Source organism: Magallana gigas, chromosome 7 (genome assembly GCF_963853765.1).
Source record: "Magallana gigas chromosome 7, xbMagGiga1.1, whole genome shotgun sequence".
Classification (NCBI taxonomy): domain Eukaryota; kingdom Metazoa; phylum Mollusca; class Bivalvia; order Ostreida; family Ostreidae; genus Magallana; species Magallana gigas.
The window spans coordinates 43,859,054-43,877,719 of record NC_088859.1 but is presented as its reverse complement, the minus strand read 5'-3'; the positions used below and the strand labels follow the sequence as shown (position 1 = coordinate 43,877,719).

The window sequence follows — 18,666 nt, the reverse complement described above, 5'->3', positions numbered from 1 at the left end:
ATTTACTAGTTGTAAATACTTGTTTGTTTCCCATACAATTGTACAAAAATAATATTAACCTACCAAGAAGTAAAGAACGTCTTGTGCACGCTGTCAGCGCGGTAAAAACTCATAGCACGTCATGAACGCTCGGCGGAGACTCAGTGAGAGCGCAGTTAATGGCCAAGTAGAACTCCGTGGAAACGCAGTTACATGCCGTTGGAGCTCCGTAAGAACATTTTTTCTGAATTTTCCTTGCGATCCTATGGCGATTCCATGAATTTTACAATGCCGTGAACACGCCGTGGGGAAGCAGCTTGGTGTGACAGGGCCTTTACTAGTAATTTACTACATATATACGAACAAGTTTGGGATGCTTCAGGAAAATACTGGCACAAACGCAAAAAATTGTCAAGATTTGCAATAAAAATTAAGGATTTTAAACATATTTTGATTCAGAAAAAATTTGTAAGCACATGCTTACATTGCTTCAATGTAGCTACGCCACTGCCATGCACACATATAATACACGTTGAAATTTTGTAAAGGTAATAAATTTATTTATTATGAATTATGATTGATTTATTTAAATTCCTAGCTATCCAACCATCTAGAAAAATTAGAATGTTATGTTCACCTGCAGTTGACTTAGGAGGTCAATATAACAACTGAATTTCTCTACATTGGACTAAAAATTCTAAAATTAATTAAAGGACTATATTTGGTATGGTCAAAAATCTGCCCCCAATTTTAACCAATTTTTAAATAGTATCCTATAAAAATCAAATCATTGTACAGAGGATGCCTATATATATAACTTGAATCTTGATTTTAGTCATCATTGCTAATTCGCTGATCTATGACGTCACCTAAATAACTCAATTCCAGCGATTTTGCAAACAAATTAATGAAAACATTGTTATTTTTCCTTATATTTTGCATTCGGAAGTATAGAGCGCAGGTATGCTCAAGTACGATTTTAACATATGCTTTTCTTCATAAAAATTATATACATCATTATACTAAAAAATGGAACTTGAACAAGCCTGTGCTTTATGTTCCCCAGACAAAAAACGTATGGAAAACACCCATATTTTGATACAAAACATCAATTTATCAAAATAAGACAATCTTCATGACGTCATTTCTATGACATAACTGTGATGATAGCTTTTCACACATTTATTTTTAATATAATTTTTAACTATCTTTCACCTTATTTTAAAACTCCTTATAAAAGTAATTAATTTTGGCGGCAAAAATTCCATAATTCCGCACATACCGGTAATGCTTTGTTTGGCAGATGTTTGCTATATATTTAATAGATGGAAATATTAAACTGTAAAAACTTGTTCCCATTTCATTTGTATCTATTGTACAATAATTAAAATATATTCAAACAATATTATAATGCACAAATATCTGGAGATAGAATTATGCATAAATGTTTTACAAGTTTAAAATTTGTTGTTTAAAGGTGCTCTTATACAGAATTGGATTTAATTATCTTAAGATTTCCATTGTCAGAGGTATAGTTTTCATTTGATGTTTGGCAGGTACTGGAAATAAGTTCTCCATTAACACGACTACTGGAAATATCAGCAATAACATTGCATTGGATCGAGAATCTCCAGAATTTGCTTTAGGCTATGAAGATTTAGGAATCATTGTAAGTACTGATTTATTTGCCACATGTAGGACTCTGTCAAACAATATAAATTAGATATATCAGTAATATGCAAACTAGAGGTAAATAAAAAAAAATACTTTCAGTACATATCTATGAAAAATCAAGGAGTTATAAAGTACTGTTGGGGTATTATAGAATGAAATGACCATTTGAATCTTTACTCAAGAATATGGATAATGCGTGTTAGTTAACATGCAGGTATATGACTGATTTGCCAATATAATAACTTTAGGCTCGTGAGGTGATCAGTAATAACCCTCTAGTGAAAGGGAACGACCCCCAGACAACGGCTAGAATTTCCATCCGGGTCAATATCTACGATATCAATGACCAGGCTCCGACCTTCAACCCTGTCAACTATGAGGTTACCATCCCCGAGGATATCCCAAACAAAACGCCCCTCCCTAACCTCAGTCTGAGAGTCACTGATCTAGATGTTGTAAGTCTCAATTTAGGTTTTTATTAAACATTTATTAGATAATAATTAAAATTCATTTAAATGTAAGTACGCTGGTTAATTTACATTTTGTGATAAAAATACTGAAACATTGGTATTTTCTGCGTCCATTATCTATGGTAAATATTAAATTAATTTCATTGATGTGGGGTAATGGGTTTTCTGTATCAGTTATATAATCTGGGCTGTAATCTTTATTTTGTAAATGAGAGGTAATTATTTGGTTATTCTATACTTGACAGGGACCCAATGGTGTATACACACTGACCTTGGACCAATACACCAATGAGTTTGAGGTGTCTCCGGGGACAGGACAAGGGTCCACTCCAGCCATCATTCTGATCCGAAACACCTCCCTCATAGACTATGAGAGGGGTCCTAGACAATATGTCATGAAGGTGATGGATTTTGCTTGTTTTTCTGGGAGGGAGGAATGTAAAATTTAAAAGGAGCAAGGAACAGAATGAATCATTTATCCAGCTTTAAATGTAAAAAAGTTAAATATTGTCATTTTATCATTCAAGTATGGTTAATAAAATCTGAATCAAATTTATATAGAGTATATTTGCTCATTCATTTTGTGATGATTAATACATGTACTAGATCCATGAAGTGTATCTATGGTGATTGTGGTCTATTTAGATCGTTGCCCAGGAAACCCAGACAGAGACGCCCCAGCAGTCTGGCACTGCTACAGTGACAGTCAACATCCTGGATGTCAATGACAACCTGCCACAGTTCACACAGCCCAACTTCGAAGAGAGTATATTGGAAACTGCTCCAGGGGGCACCAGTGTCACCAAAATACAGGTATCTGCTATTGACGTTTTGCATTCTTTGTCAAATAGCTTTGTTTTAAAACATAGTATTTTCCATTGGTTTTGCCAGAAAATTCCAGTGAATTTTTAAACTTACCTGGGTTTTCGTTTCATTTCATCACTTGATTGTTAGATACATGATTGTTATAATTTGTTGGGGTTTTTTGTGTTTTCAAGGCGACAGACCCGGACTCTGGTATTCTTGGTACTGCTGGTATTCGCTACGGCCTGATTGGTGACGGCGTTAACCTGTAAGAACCTTTAGCATTATTGATTACAAATAAATCATCAATTAACAAGAATTTTCATGCAGTATTCAATGCATGATTTAAAGTTAATATTTACAAAAATCAACACTTGTGTTTCAGGTTTCGTATTGACCCAACTTCTGGGGTTGTTTTTGTGGAAAATTGCCCAACCCCTGGGGCAGGAAGTTGCATTGACTATGAGAAGAAGCACCGCTATGACATGACGGTGACAGCTCGGGACAACAATGGGCTGGGACAGGCTGTCACTATCAACCTCATCATCAACATCCTGGATGTCAACGACAACCCCCCAGCATTCACCACCTCAGGTTTCTCTTTTTTATTCTTATTTCTTGCATTCATGTTTTAATTTTATGATTATTTCTATTTTTTGCATACATGGAAGTACTAGTATAATACCAGGTGTATAATCCAAACTTCCTGTTTTTGATGTTCTTGATGAACATTATCAAAACGTACATTACAAAAATTTCACATTCATGTCATCCAATAGCCTTTTACTAATTCACACTTGAAAGATCAATTTGTATTATTCTTGTAAAATTGCCTCAACAGACTATACAAGTTACATTGAGGAAAGCAAGATAGAACCAAGTCCAGTTGTTATAGTAACGGCTAATGATCCTGACTCCAACAGCCAGATCTCATATTCAGTAATTGCTGACCCCACCAACTTGTGGCAGATAGATCGAAACACTGGGAAGGTCACCGCCAAACAACCCATATTTTATAGGGACACACCTGCCAACCAGGGATTGTAAGTTACTAGCGGAACTTTGTCACTCTCTTAAAGCCATTGTACCATAACTATAACAGTATGACTACTACCGGTATTAAAAATTGTTCATACACTGTACATGATTTCAAATAATAGATAAAGATAGCTTTAAAATGACTGTCAATATTGTTTACTTTAGCTTTATAATCACGGTGCAAGCAACAGATGGCAAATTCAACCCTACAGCAAATGTCAAGATCTTTGTCATTGTAAGTATGTCTATAATGGCTGAGTGTTAGAATGCAGAACTCTGTACAATTTCTTTAGACTAAGCTCTAATGATTTAATAATACTCTCTTTACAGGATATAAATGACAATGTTCCAGTGTTTGAAAGTACCAATTACCGTGAAGTTATAAGCGAAACCACAAGTGGAAATGTATATGTTTTAACAGTCAAAGCCAATGATAAGGACTCCCCCACTACTGGAGCTGGAATCATTGATTACAGCATTGAGATTGGAGCCAGTGGCAAGTTTGTTATCAATGGAACCACTGGTGTCATTTCTACTTCCTTGGATGCCACATTTGATTACGATTTGACTCGCATGTATAATATGACTGTAAGTGCATCACATTGAGCATTGGAGAAAAGTGACAATCGTACATAACTTGATGTGTTGGTTTTCTTGCCTTTTTATACCCCCCATAAACCAAGTTTGGGGGTATATAGGAATCACCTTGTCCGTTCGTCTGTTCGTCTGTCCATCTGTCTGTGCAAAATGTCCGGTCCATATCTTTCTTATGGACAGACATTGGAAGTTCTTCTTACAAAGATTGCTTATGACCTGAAGTTTTGTCATGACCTAGACCCAAGGTCATTTGGGCAAGGCCAAGGTCACTGGCAGAGAAAGTGTAAATTTGTGTCCGGTCCTTATCTTTCTTATGGAGATACTTTGGTTGCTTATGACCTGAAGGTGTGTTATGACTTTGACCTAATTGGTCGTTTGGGCTATTTCAAGGTTATCATTTTAAAATGCTTAATAATACCTGTCTGTGTAATGTCTTGTATTAATAAAATGATCAGATGCTAAATGACACAAAGCTTGCTTGTGTCGGGCCACATAAAATTGATTTTTAGAGATTCTTATCCCTGCCTGCCTTTCTGGAAATGGCCTGCCATAATGTTGGTTTTTTTGGAAGTTTTCGAAAAAAAGAATTGGGCTTGGTATACCAAAAATTTAAAACATTGAATGGCTTCTTGACATGTGGATTATCATTTGATCATTAGGATATAAATAACTTCATTCATTAACAGTTAATTTTAAATAAAATAGAATTTAAAGAATAGAAATTGGTTTGTGTACTCATATTAGCATTATAGAACATGGACGGTGAAATTGATAGCATCCATTATTTTCTGTAATAAAAAAATACTTGAGTTATGATTTTTTCTTAGCGTTAGGTATTATTTGTGAGCTTGCTCACAGTACCTCTAGTTTAAAATATAGTTTCAAAATGTTTCATGTAACAAAGATTTTTTGGATATCGAATTTAATGATCTTGTTGAATTTAGGTCAAGGCCAGAGACAGAGGTCGTCCCCAGCAGACAGGCACGTGTTATGTCACCATAGAGATCACTGACACCAATAACAAGGACCCTTACTTTACCCCCTCCACACAGAGAGCTGATGTTTATGAAAGTAAATGATATTCATTATTACGTAATTTTCGATGAATTTCACACTGCGGTAGTAGAATAGGCGTCAATAATTAGGCTGAAAGCAATTTTGATATTAGTAAAATTAATCTAATTATAATTAGATTTGATGAAAAAACCAACAGTTTGTTTGGAGACGTATTTTTCATGAAAGCTAGAAGGGACCACATGTGGCTCTGAAATGCGAAAAAAATATTTGCATTGAAGTATTCATGTACAGTAGTGTCAAGTGATGCTTAGATTGTCATAAACTTCAAATATTTGGCTTTGTATTTACAGGATTTACATCATTTTCTAAGTTCCTAAGGTTTATTAGGTTAAATGCAGTTTTGTACTTGAACTGATCGATGAATGTGCTTTATCAACAATCATTAGTAATGATTGTTGATAAAGCACATTCATCGATCAGTGACATTACTACTACCGGTACTAATGGTACTGACTTTTGTTTGTTACAGATGTTGCCATCGGATTCAGTGTCCACAAGATGAGAGCCGCTGATCCGGATGACAATTCCGTGCTCAACTTTTTCTTGGTGGAACCCATCTCTGCCATCACACCAGATGGAGTGCCAGTTGATAGAAGCAACTATGACATCACCGTAAGTGTGCTCTGTGTCCTCATTCTTGGAAACTCGCAATAATTCTCACATAAGGTTACTAAATATATTAAAGACTGGCTGTAGGATTTTGATGGTAGCTAGAACCATATACAGCTATCAAGGTACCCCATTATTTAAAAAATTATAGACACGTTTTCATACATGTGAAATTATATTGGTCTCTGGCCCTCTTATTTGTCAATACTGTAAACCGCCATCTATTAGTGACTTCTATCTTCACAACTCAGCAAAGATTTTTTCAGGATTATGTTTCTAGTAAGCAAATTAAAAATGTAGAGAAAATGTACTACACCTACAGTGTCTATCAAAGTTTATTAAAGCTTGCTAATTGCAATAATGATGACTGGATTGTTCATTTTAAATCAAATGAAATTTGAATAGCATGTAAATTGTTGAGTATTACAGGTAAAATTCTGTACTTGATGTATGTATAGTAGATATCTGAAGAAAAAAAACCCATCAATTATTGACAGTACAATTCTTCATGAATTTATGTTTCATAAAAATTCTGAATTTTACAATACACATGTATTAATAAAACCAATGCATATGCAATCTTAAGTAAAAGAATTAATTATTGACATGCCATGACAGTGACATTAATTAATTTTAGGTCTACAATTTATATTTTGCAGCAACTGTTTACCATAAACCAACAGACAGGTGATGTACAGACAAATATTAAACTGGATCGAGATCGAGCCTCTGTGGTAACTCTTACGGTCCACGTAGTGGATGTGACAGCGACTCCACAGCAGACAGGCACAGGAAACCTCATCATCAACATCCTGGAATACAACGACCAACACCCCCAGTTCCTGCCATACAACAATGTAACCATTGACGAGGAACAGCCAATCGGAACATTCGTTATGGCATTGCTGGCCACGGATCAAGATGATCCTATTGCAGAGTACCAGATTATTCAAAATCCAGATAACTTTTTTGCCATTGGATATCAGACAGGTAACAATATCATCTATTTAAGGTAATTACATATCCAGTATATTGTTGATGTAGGCCAAAGTCCTTATCTTATGAATTTAAAATTAAAAAGAATAAAAACTCTCAAACAATATTTATGTAAGAATGCTACTTAAAGCTCAAATATATCGCATAAATATCCAATAATAACATTACATGTAAAAGTGAAAGGGTTATTTAAAAGATTCATAATTTCACCATTATATTTCTAAATCTTTTTGTTCTTGCTGAATACGTTGGACACTAATCTACATATTTTATGTATTATTTTTCCAGGTGTTGTCAGTATCAGTAGTCGGGTTGATTTTGAGGAGGTGGAATTTTCTCAGTTCACTGCTCAGGTGTGGGACAGTGGAACCCCTCGCCTTGGTAACACGACCACTGTGTATGTCACCATCAGGAACATCAACGACAACTCTCCCATATTTAATCAGGTAAACATCAATGACAACTCTCCTATTTTTAATCACTGACAGGTAATCATCAACGACAACTCTTCTATATTTAATCAGGTAAAAATCAATGACAACTCTCCTGTGTTTAATCAGGTAATCATCAACGACAACTCTCCCATATTTAATCAGGTAAACATCAATGACAACTCTCCTATTTTTAATCACTGACAGGTAATCATCAACGACAACTCTTCTATATTTAATCAGGTAAAAATCAATGACAACTCTCCTGTGTTTAATCAGGTAATCATCAACGACAACTCTCCCATATTTAATCAGGTAAACATCAATGACAACTCTCCTATTTTTAATCACTGACAGGTAATCATCAACGACAACTCTCCCATATTTAATCTTGTAAAAATCAATGACAACTCTCCAATATTTGATCAGGTAAACATCAACAACAATTCTCCCATATTTAATCAGGTAAACATCAACAACGACTCGCCCATATTTAATTAGGTAAACATCAACAACGACTCGCCCATATTCAATTAGGTAAACATCAATCTAACTAAAATGAGATTTTTCATCCGCTCCTAATAGATCGCTACACAAAGGCTACACACCTTGCTGTCTGTGTAGCAATCTATTTAGAGTGGATCAAAGATCTAATTTTAATCATATTGGATAAACATCAATGACAGCGGACCTATGTTTACTTAGGTACATATGTGATTAAGACATCAACGAAAACTTTTCGATATTTAATCAGAAAGAGTAAACAGTCGTCCCAACTTAAGTGATTTCACATATGATTCATGAGATATATCTGTAATCATTTTATATTTCATTAAATTTTGCTCTATGGAGTTGTGTATTTGCATATGAATGCATGTATTAGTTATATGTCTAGAAAAGCTTCTGTTATTTATTGCAGGGTGCTTACACAGTTCGTATACCAGAAAATTCGAAGGGAGGAAAATTTGTGACAAATGTTTTTGCAACTGATAAAGACAAAGGAGACTATGGGGTTGTTCGATATGCCTTGGATTCCGAGGAAACACGATTTACCATTAACAACATCTCGGTGAGTTCTTTAGATAAACTAGTATCACTAAAACCAACATGTACATAATGATTATTACATGAACAGTTTGAAAAAATTCTTATTATTATTTATGTGATTTATTTTTTACTAAGGGGGAAATATTTGTTGCACCGGGAGCAAAATTAGATCGTGAGGAGTTGAGGGAACTCGACATACAGGTCACTGCCTACGACAGCCCTCTTGATGCGGTTGTTCGCAGATTCTCAACTGTTACAGTAAGTTTTCATGATTAAAATCCGAGTCAGACTTATGTTTTTTAATGAACCATTTATTGAAAGTTCTGTAGCGCTTTACGCTACTCAAACCCTCTAAAAAATGCATGTATTAGTGGAAGTAGCTTGTGTAAGGAGATTCAAAACACTTTGTTTAGAGTTCAACATGTGAACAACGCAAAAGTTTTAGTTTCGTCCTAATGTTGGAATCCATTTTCCCTCCAGGTGTACATCACCCTACAGGATGAGAATGACAACCCTCCAAAGTTCAACCAGCCCGAGTATCTCCAGCAGATCATTGAGACTATTCCTATCTACACCCACGTGCTGCAGGTGTTTGCCAGCGATCCTGATGATGGGAACAATGCCAGGTTACAGTTCTCCAAGGTGCCTGGCTCAGGAGACCCTGACAGTGAGTAGACTGAGACTGACAGTGAGTAGACCGAGACTGACAGTGACTAAACTCAGACTGATAGTGAGTGACCTTAGACTGATTAAACTAAGATTGACAGTGACTAAACTCAGACTAACAGTGAGTAAAATCAGACTTGCAATGAGTAAACACAGACTGATAGTGAGTAAACTCAGACTGACTAAACTAAGAATGACAGTGACTAAACTCAGTTTGAGTAAACCCAGACTGACAGTGATTAAACTCATACTGACTAAAATGAGATTGAGAGTAATTAAACTCAGACTGAGTAAATCCAGACTGACAGTGAGTAAACTCAGATGCTAGTCCTTCTGTCTATGCTTGATATTCACAGTACACAAATTATTGTGTTCATGCAGTTGTAGAATTTCTATTTGATTTCATTCATTTGATGTACCGGAAACTTGCTAAATGATAAAGGTGGTTTTTTTTTCAATGCAGATTTCTTTGCAATTGAACCAACAAATGGTAGAATTCGTGTAGATAGAAGCTTGCTGAGGAATTCTGGGACTTACGTATTTCACATCATGGCCCGTGATGAAGGTGGGAGTGGACCGTTTAATAGCACAGCCAAAGTTACCATTATTGTCCTAGAGGCCACAAACTCTCCTCCAGAATGGACCATTCCACCCTTAGACAACATGACCATCAATGTATTAGAGGTATGTCATCCTAATAAATTCAAGGTCATTCATCTAAGTCAAGGAAGGGTATATTGGTTTCTAATGTTGGAATTCCATGGCCAGACTCACGTATGCTTACTGACGGGAGGCAAACTCAATGAAAATTCTTCTCCTTCTTGAATACATGCATTTATTTAATAAATCAACTAATAAACTTGTTGTATTTTGAATAAATGAAATCAGGTATCAGGTTATGAAAACATGCTACTGTTTATAAGCACCTGCTAGTATTTGAGGAGATTCCTTCACAAAAATGTAGAGAAATCCACTGGAATAGGACATGGTTTATTAGGAGATTTGCCCACAGTCAATATAGTTTTTGCAAGGCTGTCCACAGATTGCAGACAATGTTTGGTATCTTGACGTAGCCAATGCTTTAGGCATAGTATTTGATCAGAGTCTTGTGTTGTTCAATGATTCATCTAATAGAATACTATTATTCTCATTTGAGCCATTAATGGTGATCAACTAAACAAAATGCATTACCTGCCACTGTTTTTTAAAAAGTTTTTCTTATAATTACAGGAGCAGTACCTCGGGATGTTGGTGTACGATGTGGAAGCCAAGGACTCCGATCGCAATGATAACGGCATCATTGACTATGGATTCTATGTCAATGGTGTTTACACCACCATCACCAATGAGTTCCGTATCAACCCAATCACAGGTGTCATCAGAGCCGAAAAGGTGTACGACAGGGAGACCCGAGACCGCTACCTGGTATTGAAAGGACTTCATTGTATTATACTATCACATCCTTTTGCACTATTTTACCATTATTTTTCATTTGGTTGCTTTTTACATGCAAGTGATGTTATTTCCAGCTTCTGCTTGTTGCCCGTGATCGAGGAGACCCATTCCTGGAGACCACGCGGTATTTATCCATCAAAATCCTGGATGTTAACGATAATGATCCCAAATTTCCAACCAATTCTGTAAGTATGATCTGCAGTTACAGTTAAAATCCGAAATGAGTTTCTTTGCAGTTTATTTGAATATACTGTGTATGGAGATTAAGATTTCGATGGTGTGCTTCTGTACTGTTATAACAAAAACTTACGGATAAATTTAGAATGGTGAGACAAAAGAGATCCAGTTTGAGGACATTGATGAGAACAAACCAGTCAACTCTTCCCTTGGGAGACTGCTTGGGAGTAGTTTTGAGGCCAAGGACATAGATGATGCTCAGTACTCCAAGGTCTTCTATTACATCATCAGTAAGTGTACTGTGCAGCTTCAAAAGTAAAAAAAGAAAACTTGCTACAATTACATGTATGTTTGACCACACTAGAAAAAAATTATATTTATGTTAAAGTTTCAAACATGCTTTGTTTACATTGATATTTTTTTAATAGATTACAAGCTTTGCTAATATGAGAATTAAAAAAATTTAATAAAAAAGAATATATAGATGATAAAAGATAATGTTATTTATATTATTATATTACTTTACTAGGTGGAAATGAGAAGGGATATTTCCGATTGATTCCTGAGACTGGAGATCTGATTTTGACAAAGAGGCTGGATAGAGAAGAACAGAGTGTGTATCTGTTGGACATACAAGCCACTAACAATATAAGTGATTACACAGTCATCCGGAGTCGGCGCCGGAGGGCCATGGATCCAAGCATCGCCACCTGGAGGATCCAGATCAAGAATGCCAACGATGTTCGACCAGATTTTACCCAGAATCTCTACCATGGGTGTAAGTGGGGGTATTTTTATCTATGAAGGACCCTGTAAATCACTGCTTATTTGTGATAACTATTTAAACATGAACTTGTTTTGCAAAAAACAACAGTTTTTTTTGTCAAGGTTAGTCATACAAGTCAATCTCCTGTTTTTCAATCAGGAAAAATTGTATATTGCAAATAATAATGAATTAACTATATTCTGATGGAAATGAGATCTCCCAAAATGAAATTGATCTACAGTGCTATGACATTTCAAGCTGTATATTGTATCTGTATGCATAGTGGTGAAAATTTCTTTTTGCTTTAACACCATAGTGATTGTGTTACTGAATGATATGTTTTCTCTCGTTTTCTAAAGGTATCTCTGTCCGTTCTTCCCTTGGTCAGAGCATTTTGAAGGTGGAGGCTGTGGATGCAGACTCTGTGGGATCTGTGACCTACTCCATTCAGCAGGGGAACAGGGATAATGCGATTGGGATTGACTCCCGCTCCGGTGTCCTGTATAATGCGGTCCTGATGAACAGCTACGGGGGACAGACTTTTGACCTGAAGCTCCGGGCCACAGACCAGGGAACACTGTATCACAACACCACAGCCCTGGTAGGTTGATACCACAGTAACTGGTACATTTTTCAAAGGTTTTGTTTACTGAAGATTCCTTTTTTTTCACGGGTACTTAATTCCGTGATTCAAGTGTCTTGCATCAAATTGCGAGAACATAAAATCGTGAACGCGCATTTAGTTTATATATGTCTGAAAGATAAATGCGATATTTTAAAATCTGCGAGGTGTGCTTCTCGCAATTTTAAGTGGATATTAAGGTGGATCTCTACACCAAATAAGTGTAGGAGATTTTTGTTGCATGCATTTGTTACTAATACTCGGCACAATAATCAACAATAATAGACCTCAAAACACAATACTCTATTTTGTAGAGAATTTTTAAAATATCAGTCTGGTTCCAGATAACCCCTTATTTATCAAATTTTTAAACATTTCTGTTTTAAAATTCTTATGAAGTGAAATGTCATTAAGTTTAGAAATAAAAGACAAAATCATCATGAATGAAGTTTGTATGATTTTTATTGGAATCCACATAAAATATGAAACTTAAATATAAAAAAATTCTTTTAAGGCAAACTGCTGGACAAAATCCCACAAAAATCTGAAAATATAAACAAGATTCGTTGGTTAATAGGATAAAAAAAAGAAATTGAATGAAATTGAAAAATTAAAGAAAATACTGAATTATTGCAAAAATCTTGGTATGAAAGATCCTGTTTAAGAGTTGTCTTTCTTTATTTTACATGGTCTCAAATATCTTGGGACCATTTTTTAATTAATAAAATTCACGAAGAAAAAAAAAGAAAAAGGAACAAGTCTATGCTAAATATGTATATATAAGATTTGTAGTGCTTATGATAATATTTGAAGATGAAAAGTTATATTTTTGATGAACGCATTATATATATTTAACTATTCAAAACAAAATATTAGTAGTGAAATTGCCTTTTACTTTTTTATATACAATAGCAATTATAAACAATAACCATACGCATATTTATACATACATTGGATGTCCATAGTGATACACATGTACGTGTGGAAATGAAAAACATGCTCCTTTTCAGAATTCTGTCCTTCCCTCAATTGGCTTGCAAATACGGGCTTCCACTGCATGCTATTGCTACATGTACCTAGCTTTTTCTATTTAAATCAAAATACATTAGTTTAATGTCTAAGTTTCAATGCAAGTAGTTTACATTTGGGAAATTGGGATCAATTCAAGGGATCGTACTTATGGTACTTTCATTTTATATTCATCATACATATATAGTTTAAGTGAAAATATGATATCTGCTTACCTATATCAATAATCCATCACAAATGTATGATCGTCTGTTGCAGATGACATGTCTAAAATGTATTGACAATAGCAGTGAAACAGTAAATGATTTAAATTCCACGTTTTCCGTACAAAACAGCTGAAAATCAACGTTAATTGAAAGCTTTAAACAGGAAGAAAATTGACATACTTATAAGCGTTCTGGTGACTTTATTCCTATATCATCTCCCTCGTTAGAAGATGTATAGATATTTTGTACCATGACAAAATATTATCAATCCGGAACAAAATGGCGTTTCAAACAGATGTCAGACATGTTGTGACGATGTAGCCTTCCACCTTAATTCCTTGCCTTTAATTAGGAATCTACAGTTTCTTGAAATAACAAGGAATTAATTTGACATCTATTTTTGTGTGCAGATATTTGTGACCGAGCCGACTAGACAGGTCAAGTTGGTTCTTAGACAACCAGCTACTGAAGTCAGGCAGTTCTTTGAACAAATTAAGAAGTAAGTTTTTACCTTTGTTGTGTGCATGCCTGCAATCATACAAAGTTTATTGACGTTGTGGATATCCAAAATGGCCCCAGTATCCAAAAACTTGCAAAAGTTTTTAAGAAATGTCATGGACATGGCATTGAATATTTTCTTGCTTGTACCTATCAAAGAATTGACCCCAACAAATTTGATAATTTCTCAGCATAATTGTAACTGTTACAAATACAATGTTTACAGTGCTTTAACTAATTTCTTCACTTAGAATTCATTTGATTATGTAACTACCACTATTTATATTCGACAATTTTTCCTTACAGATCCCTCCAGAAACTTACCTTACAGAATGGTGACTTTATTTTTGACTTTGTATGCGCCACCCAAATTGTTGACCATGTTCTAGATGATGGACAGACTACATCCATCTGGTATGTGATCACTTACAATGCGAAATACAATGAGGTTACTTTAGATGGTATGGGACACCTCTATGTTATGACATATTTCGGATTGAAATTAAGTATAATTTTATAAACTTTTTCTTTCCAGGAATAGCTACCTTATTACAATGTAATGCAATTGGATAGAGCGTTAACTATAAATTACGAATCTGTATGTCATGAGATCAAATCCCGCTGGAGCTTTTATAATTTATACCTTTCCCAAAAATTTTAAAACATTTTTTGGGGGCAAATATTGTAAAAATTTTAAATTATAAAAGGGTGAAAGTTCTTTTATTATAATGTATATTTATCCACATTATTATTGACAGTTGCCCAAACCACCTTAAAAACAAATTTAGATTTGTAAATTAAGGCATACTTAGTATCTAAATGTAACTGTATTTTACCGTGTATTTGTGGAAACATTTCGTATGGAAAATATACTGCTTTTAAGAGAATTCAGTGTGTGTTTTGAGTCTTTCATAGTCAAATGCTTATTTCAAGGATTTTTTAGTTCGTTGAAAACAGTTTGAATACAATACAAATGGTTTGATTTTCAGGTCATCTGACATGCAATGGTGATGCTATGATTTATTCCCCAGTCTAATATTAATCCACACTGCACTGTGATTGAAATGGTTTTCTGTTAGAATTACCGTCATCCACTTTTTGACTATAAAATCAATTGAAAGCTTTATCTGTATTTATGATAATTAATGTGCACACAGTAAACATTTATAATTAAATCATTAATGATTTGTAACAGATTTTAGTTAGTGTAGATTCCTTATTTTATGCGGGTACTTAATTACTTCTGCAATTTAACTGTTTTGCATCAAATTGCAAGAATGCCAATTTTTTTTCATAGTTTCCTGTAGTTTACATTGGCAAAAAAAACCAAAACTTTAAATTCCGTGAGATGTGCTACTCGTGATTTTACATCGATATTAATTCCTCACATTTAATAAGGAATCTACAGTAATTCTTGAAAGGAGATTGACACAATTTGTGGAAAGTACCTCTAAATATGTTAACATTTTAGGAATCAGCTGACCTGTGTTACTGTATGTTGTTTCTTCAGGTCTGACGTGTACATATCTGGCATCCGTCGTAACTATAACGGAGCCTCATACTACATCTATCCCACGACTGAATTACTGAATCTCCTAAACCAACAAAGATCAGCCAACAGTGACCAGTTTGATATGTTATATATACAGAACATTGAGGTATGATGTTTTGTAAAGTTTGCAGTTTTTATGCCGTCAGTCTCCCTGAAGAATTGTTCTGTGGTGTTCATCACTTTGCACATTAGACTCTTCTTGATAGCATTGAAAATTTCAATGGAGTAATTACCAAGAAATAAAACAACAAAACTATGAGTTTAAAAATTAGGAAACATGTATATGTTCATTTATTAATTACCAACCAAGTTCACACAGGCAAATTTTAAAATGTTTGTCAACTGCTTGCCATTCACTTAAAACTTTCATGTATGAGTTTGAATCACAAAAAGTTAGATGCACTGAGGTTCTAAGGTTTAACTTTAGTTAATATGAAGTTTTGACGTTGAATAATGTGAAGAACTTCTAAAAAAAAAAAAGAAAAAAAAAAAGGAAAAATAATTTCATTACCGTTAGAACCTGTAATTTGAGGCAATACATTCTGGTACCAGTACGTGTATGAATATATGCAATAAAATAAAAAGTTAAATGTTCGTGTTTTATGTAGGCGGGCAATGAAGAGAAGAACTACCTGGACCGGACGCCTACAATGGTGGTGATGATATTGGTCATCATCCTCATCATCCTCGCTCTCCTCTTCCTCCTGCTGGCATGTTGGTGTATCAGAAGCAGGTCAGAGTTCAAGGCCATCAATAATCAACATTATATATGATAGTTTAGCTGTTATTCATGTAATGATTCTTCTTAAATTGTTTTGAGCAGTTAAAGGGGGATAACTCTGAATTGTTTGAAGATATTCAATGGGTTAGCTGTAGTAAATGATCATCTTTTGTAAGAATATTCCATGATAATCATTATAAAAAAAAGAAAATATGGTATACGGCCTCAAGATCTTTAAACTAATAACAAGTTATTCAACAAAGGATACAAATTCTTTGTTTGATACCTTTTAAAAAGATGCACGCTGTTTAGTTAAGGCAGTTTTTGACGCTATTTTCTTTGCTTTGCAGGCGTAAACAGAAAGAAGAGAGACTGCGTAAGCGTTGAATATGTTTTAAAAAGATGCCTTTGTTGCATGTATCAAAATCGTGATGACTTAAAATGAGATAGTTTACTACCACTGATATAAGGACTAAAACGTAATGTTAATGGGTTTTTTTATTTACAGGATACAAGAGCAGTTTCAGAGGAGGGTATGATCCAGTAAGTAATGAGCCGCAGGAGGAACATTTAGAAGCATTTTTCTATATTATTGATATCTTTCAAATAAAAAGGAAATCAGGTACAAGTATAATCAGAAATTGCAGCAGGGGCTATAACTATTGTATTGTATCTTTCCAGTCTTTCCAACAAGTACCAGAGTTCAAGATATATGATAACTCCGGCTTCCAGAACGATGAACCAGTTCCTCGAGAACCAATGTATGCCAAAGTCGGGAAGGGCCGGCTGGATGAGAGAGCTCCAGAACCTATTCCTCAGCAGATCGATGAGATCAATGTAGAAATTAGGGATGCTAGTCCAGATTCTAGCCCCCCACCCAGCCCCCCTCCAAGTCCCAAAGACACCCCACGACTGTCGGAGCCTGCCGAAGAGGATTACAGGATAGAGACAGAAGTGATGTAACCTAGCAACGTGTTAAATCATTGATACCCAGCAATAGTGCTGAATCATCATCAAATACTAGAGACATACAGACAGAGAAATGTATTACTTCAATGTATTACTTGCCATGTTGTTAGATTAGGAGAGAACAATCTCAAAAAAATTCTAGGATGTACTAGTAATTCATGCTCTCCTTGAAGCTTATTCATGTATGTCGAAGTGTTTTTCTTTGGGGGTTTGTATGAAATCTATTGTCAACGGAAGTTAACAAGTCTTGTTGTATTCTAAAACATTTTTCTGATTGATAGAGAAATCTTGAAGATGACATCAGTATTTGAAATCAGATCTTAAGATGCCAAGTTGTTAAATTGTAATTTATACATACATGGATTCTTTTGCACTAGCACAATGATATGAAATGCTCCATTTTTCTACTGTTTGTTATTGAATGATAGATTATAAAAAAAACACAGTTTCATTGATGGATGTGTTTGTATGTGTTTTTGAAAAGTATTTCTGCTATTTTATATGTCATTAACCATTTTGATACAAATATATTTTTATATTTAAATAAAACTTGAATGTTTTCCATTTCACCATGATTACTTTTTATTGTTTTCTAATTTGAAGTTAAGTCTGGATGTCTTGAACATTAGTTTTGATAATTATCAATATAATGCACTGAATTGTTCAGTAAAACTAACCATGAGATAAAAGGATAGATTGCCAAGTAATTGATGGTCCGTCTAGAAATAAAATTTTAAAAATTGATCCGCAGTTTTCTCAAAGAATATAGTTACATCTGGGGAATCATGAAATGTACCTGGTACATGCAACATATGTTCATAAGTTTATATTTAATTTTATTATACTTTCATGTTAAAAACTGAAATCTGATTTGTTTAGTTGTAGTTTATAATCTGTTCTATTACCCTCAGTGTTAGCAACACATTTGGCAACAGGTAACACAGCGAATTGTTACATGCGCGTAAATTATGCACGTACGGTTCGCTGTAGAATTCACATCATTTCTATATATTAACATCTACCAAGTATTATTTCTTTTATCTCTTACGGAAACTTGTAGTTAATTCATAGCTCTATAGAAACAGCCAGGCTGAAATATACATGCCCCGTTTATCGATTGGTCGAAATCTACAGCGGCTGAAACTAATAAGAAAGTGACAGGATTAAAATTGACAAGCCCTGTTTATCAATTGGTCAAAGCCAACAGCGTCCTAAGAAAAATCACGGACTGCACAAACTAATCATGATGATGTCAGACTCAAAGTCTCACAGGAGACGATTTG

At 34.6% G+C, this 18,666-nt stretch overlaps 1 protein-coding gene across 1 annotated transcript in view; it reads left to right on the top strand.

Moving 5' to 3' along the window:
- The window catches only part of LOC105335506 (cadherin-87A), a 29,285-nt gene extending 11,345 nt beyond the window's left edge, over positions 1 to 17,940 (top strand). Inside the window, exons 10-38 of the mRNA XM_034458769.2 lie at positions 1,536 to 1,648; positions 1,902 to 2,108; positions 2,369 to 2,524; positions 2,769 to 2,936; positions 3,122 to 3,195; positions 3,313 to 3,521; positions 3,769 to 3,970; positions 4,131 to 4,200; positions 4,296 to 4,553; positions 5,507 to 5,633; positions 6,109 to 6,251; positions 6,908 to 7,238; positions 7,533 to 7,690; positions 8,595 to 8,744; positions 8,858 to 8,980; positions 9,203 to 9,389; positions 9,852 to 10,072; positions 10,619 to 10,813; positions 10,918 to 11,028; positions 11,166 to 11,310; positions 11,550 to 11,798; positions 12,146 to 12,387; positions 14,054 to 14,142; positions 14,448 to 14,555; positions 15,652 to 15,799; positions 16,302 to 16,426; positions 16,765 to 16,790; positions 16,923 to 16,957; positions 17,096 to 17,940. Of these exons, the coding sequence (XP_034314660.2) occupies positions 1,536 to 1,648; positions 1,902 to 2,108; positions 2,369 to 2,524; positions 2,769 to 2,936; positions 3,122 to 3,195; positions 3,313 to 3,521; positions 3,769 to 3,970; positions 4,131 to 4,200; positions 4,296 to 4,553; positions 5,507 to 5,633; positions 6,109 to 6,251; positions 6,908 to 7,238; positions 7,533 to 7,690; positions 8,595 to 8,744; positions 8,858 to 8,980; positions 9,203 to 9,389; positions 9,852 to 10,072; positions 10,619 to 10,813; positions 10,918 to 11,028; positions 11,166 to 11,310; positions 11,550 to 11,798; positions 12,146 to 12,387; positions 14,054 to 14,142; positions 14,448 to 14,555; positions 15,652 to 15,799; positions 16,302 to 16,426; positions 16,765 to 16,790; positions 16,923 to 16,957; positions 17,096 to 17,377 (4,652 nt within the window). The 3' untranslated portion in view covers positions 17,378 to 17,940. The remainder of the gene's footprint in view (positions 1 to 1,535; positions 1,649 to 1,901; positions 2,109 to 2,368; positions 2,525 to 2,768; positions 2,937 to 3,121; positions 3,196 to 3,312; positions 3,522 to 3,768; positions 3,971 to 4,130; positions 4,201 to 4,295; positions 4,554 to 5,506; positions 5,634 to 6,108; positions 6,252 to 6,907; positions 7,239 to 7,532; positions 7,691 to 8,594; positions 8,745 to 8,857; positions 8,981 to 9,202; positions 9,390 to 9,851; positions 10,073 to 10,618; positions 10,814 to 10,917; positions 11,029 to 11,165; positions 11,311 to 11,549; positions 11,799 to 12,145; positions 12,388 to 14,053; positions 14,143 to 14,447; positions 14,556 to 15,651; positions 15,800 to 16,301; positions 16,427 to 16,764; positions 16,791 to 16,922; positions 16,958 to 17,095) is intronic.
- Positions 17,941 to 18,666: the final 726 nt, after the last annotated feature.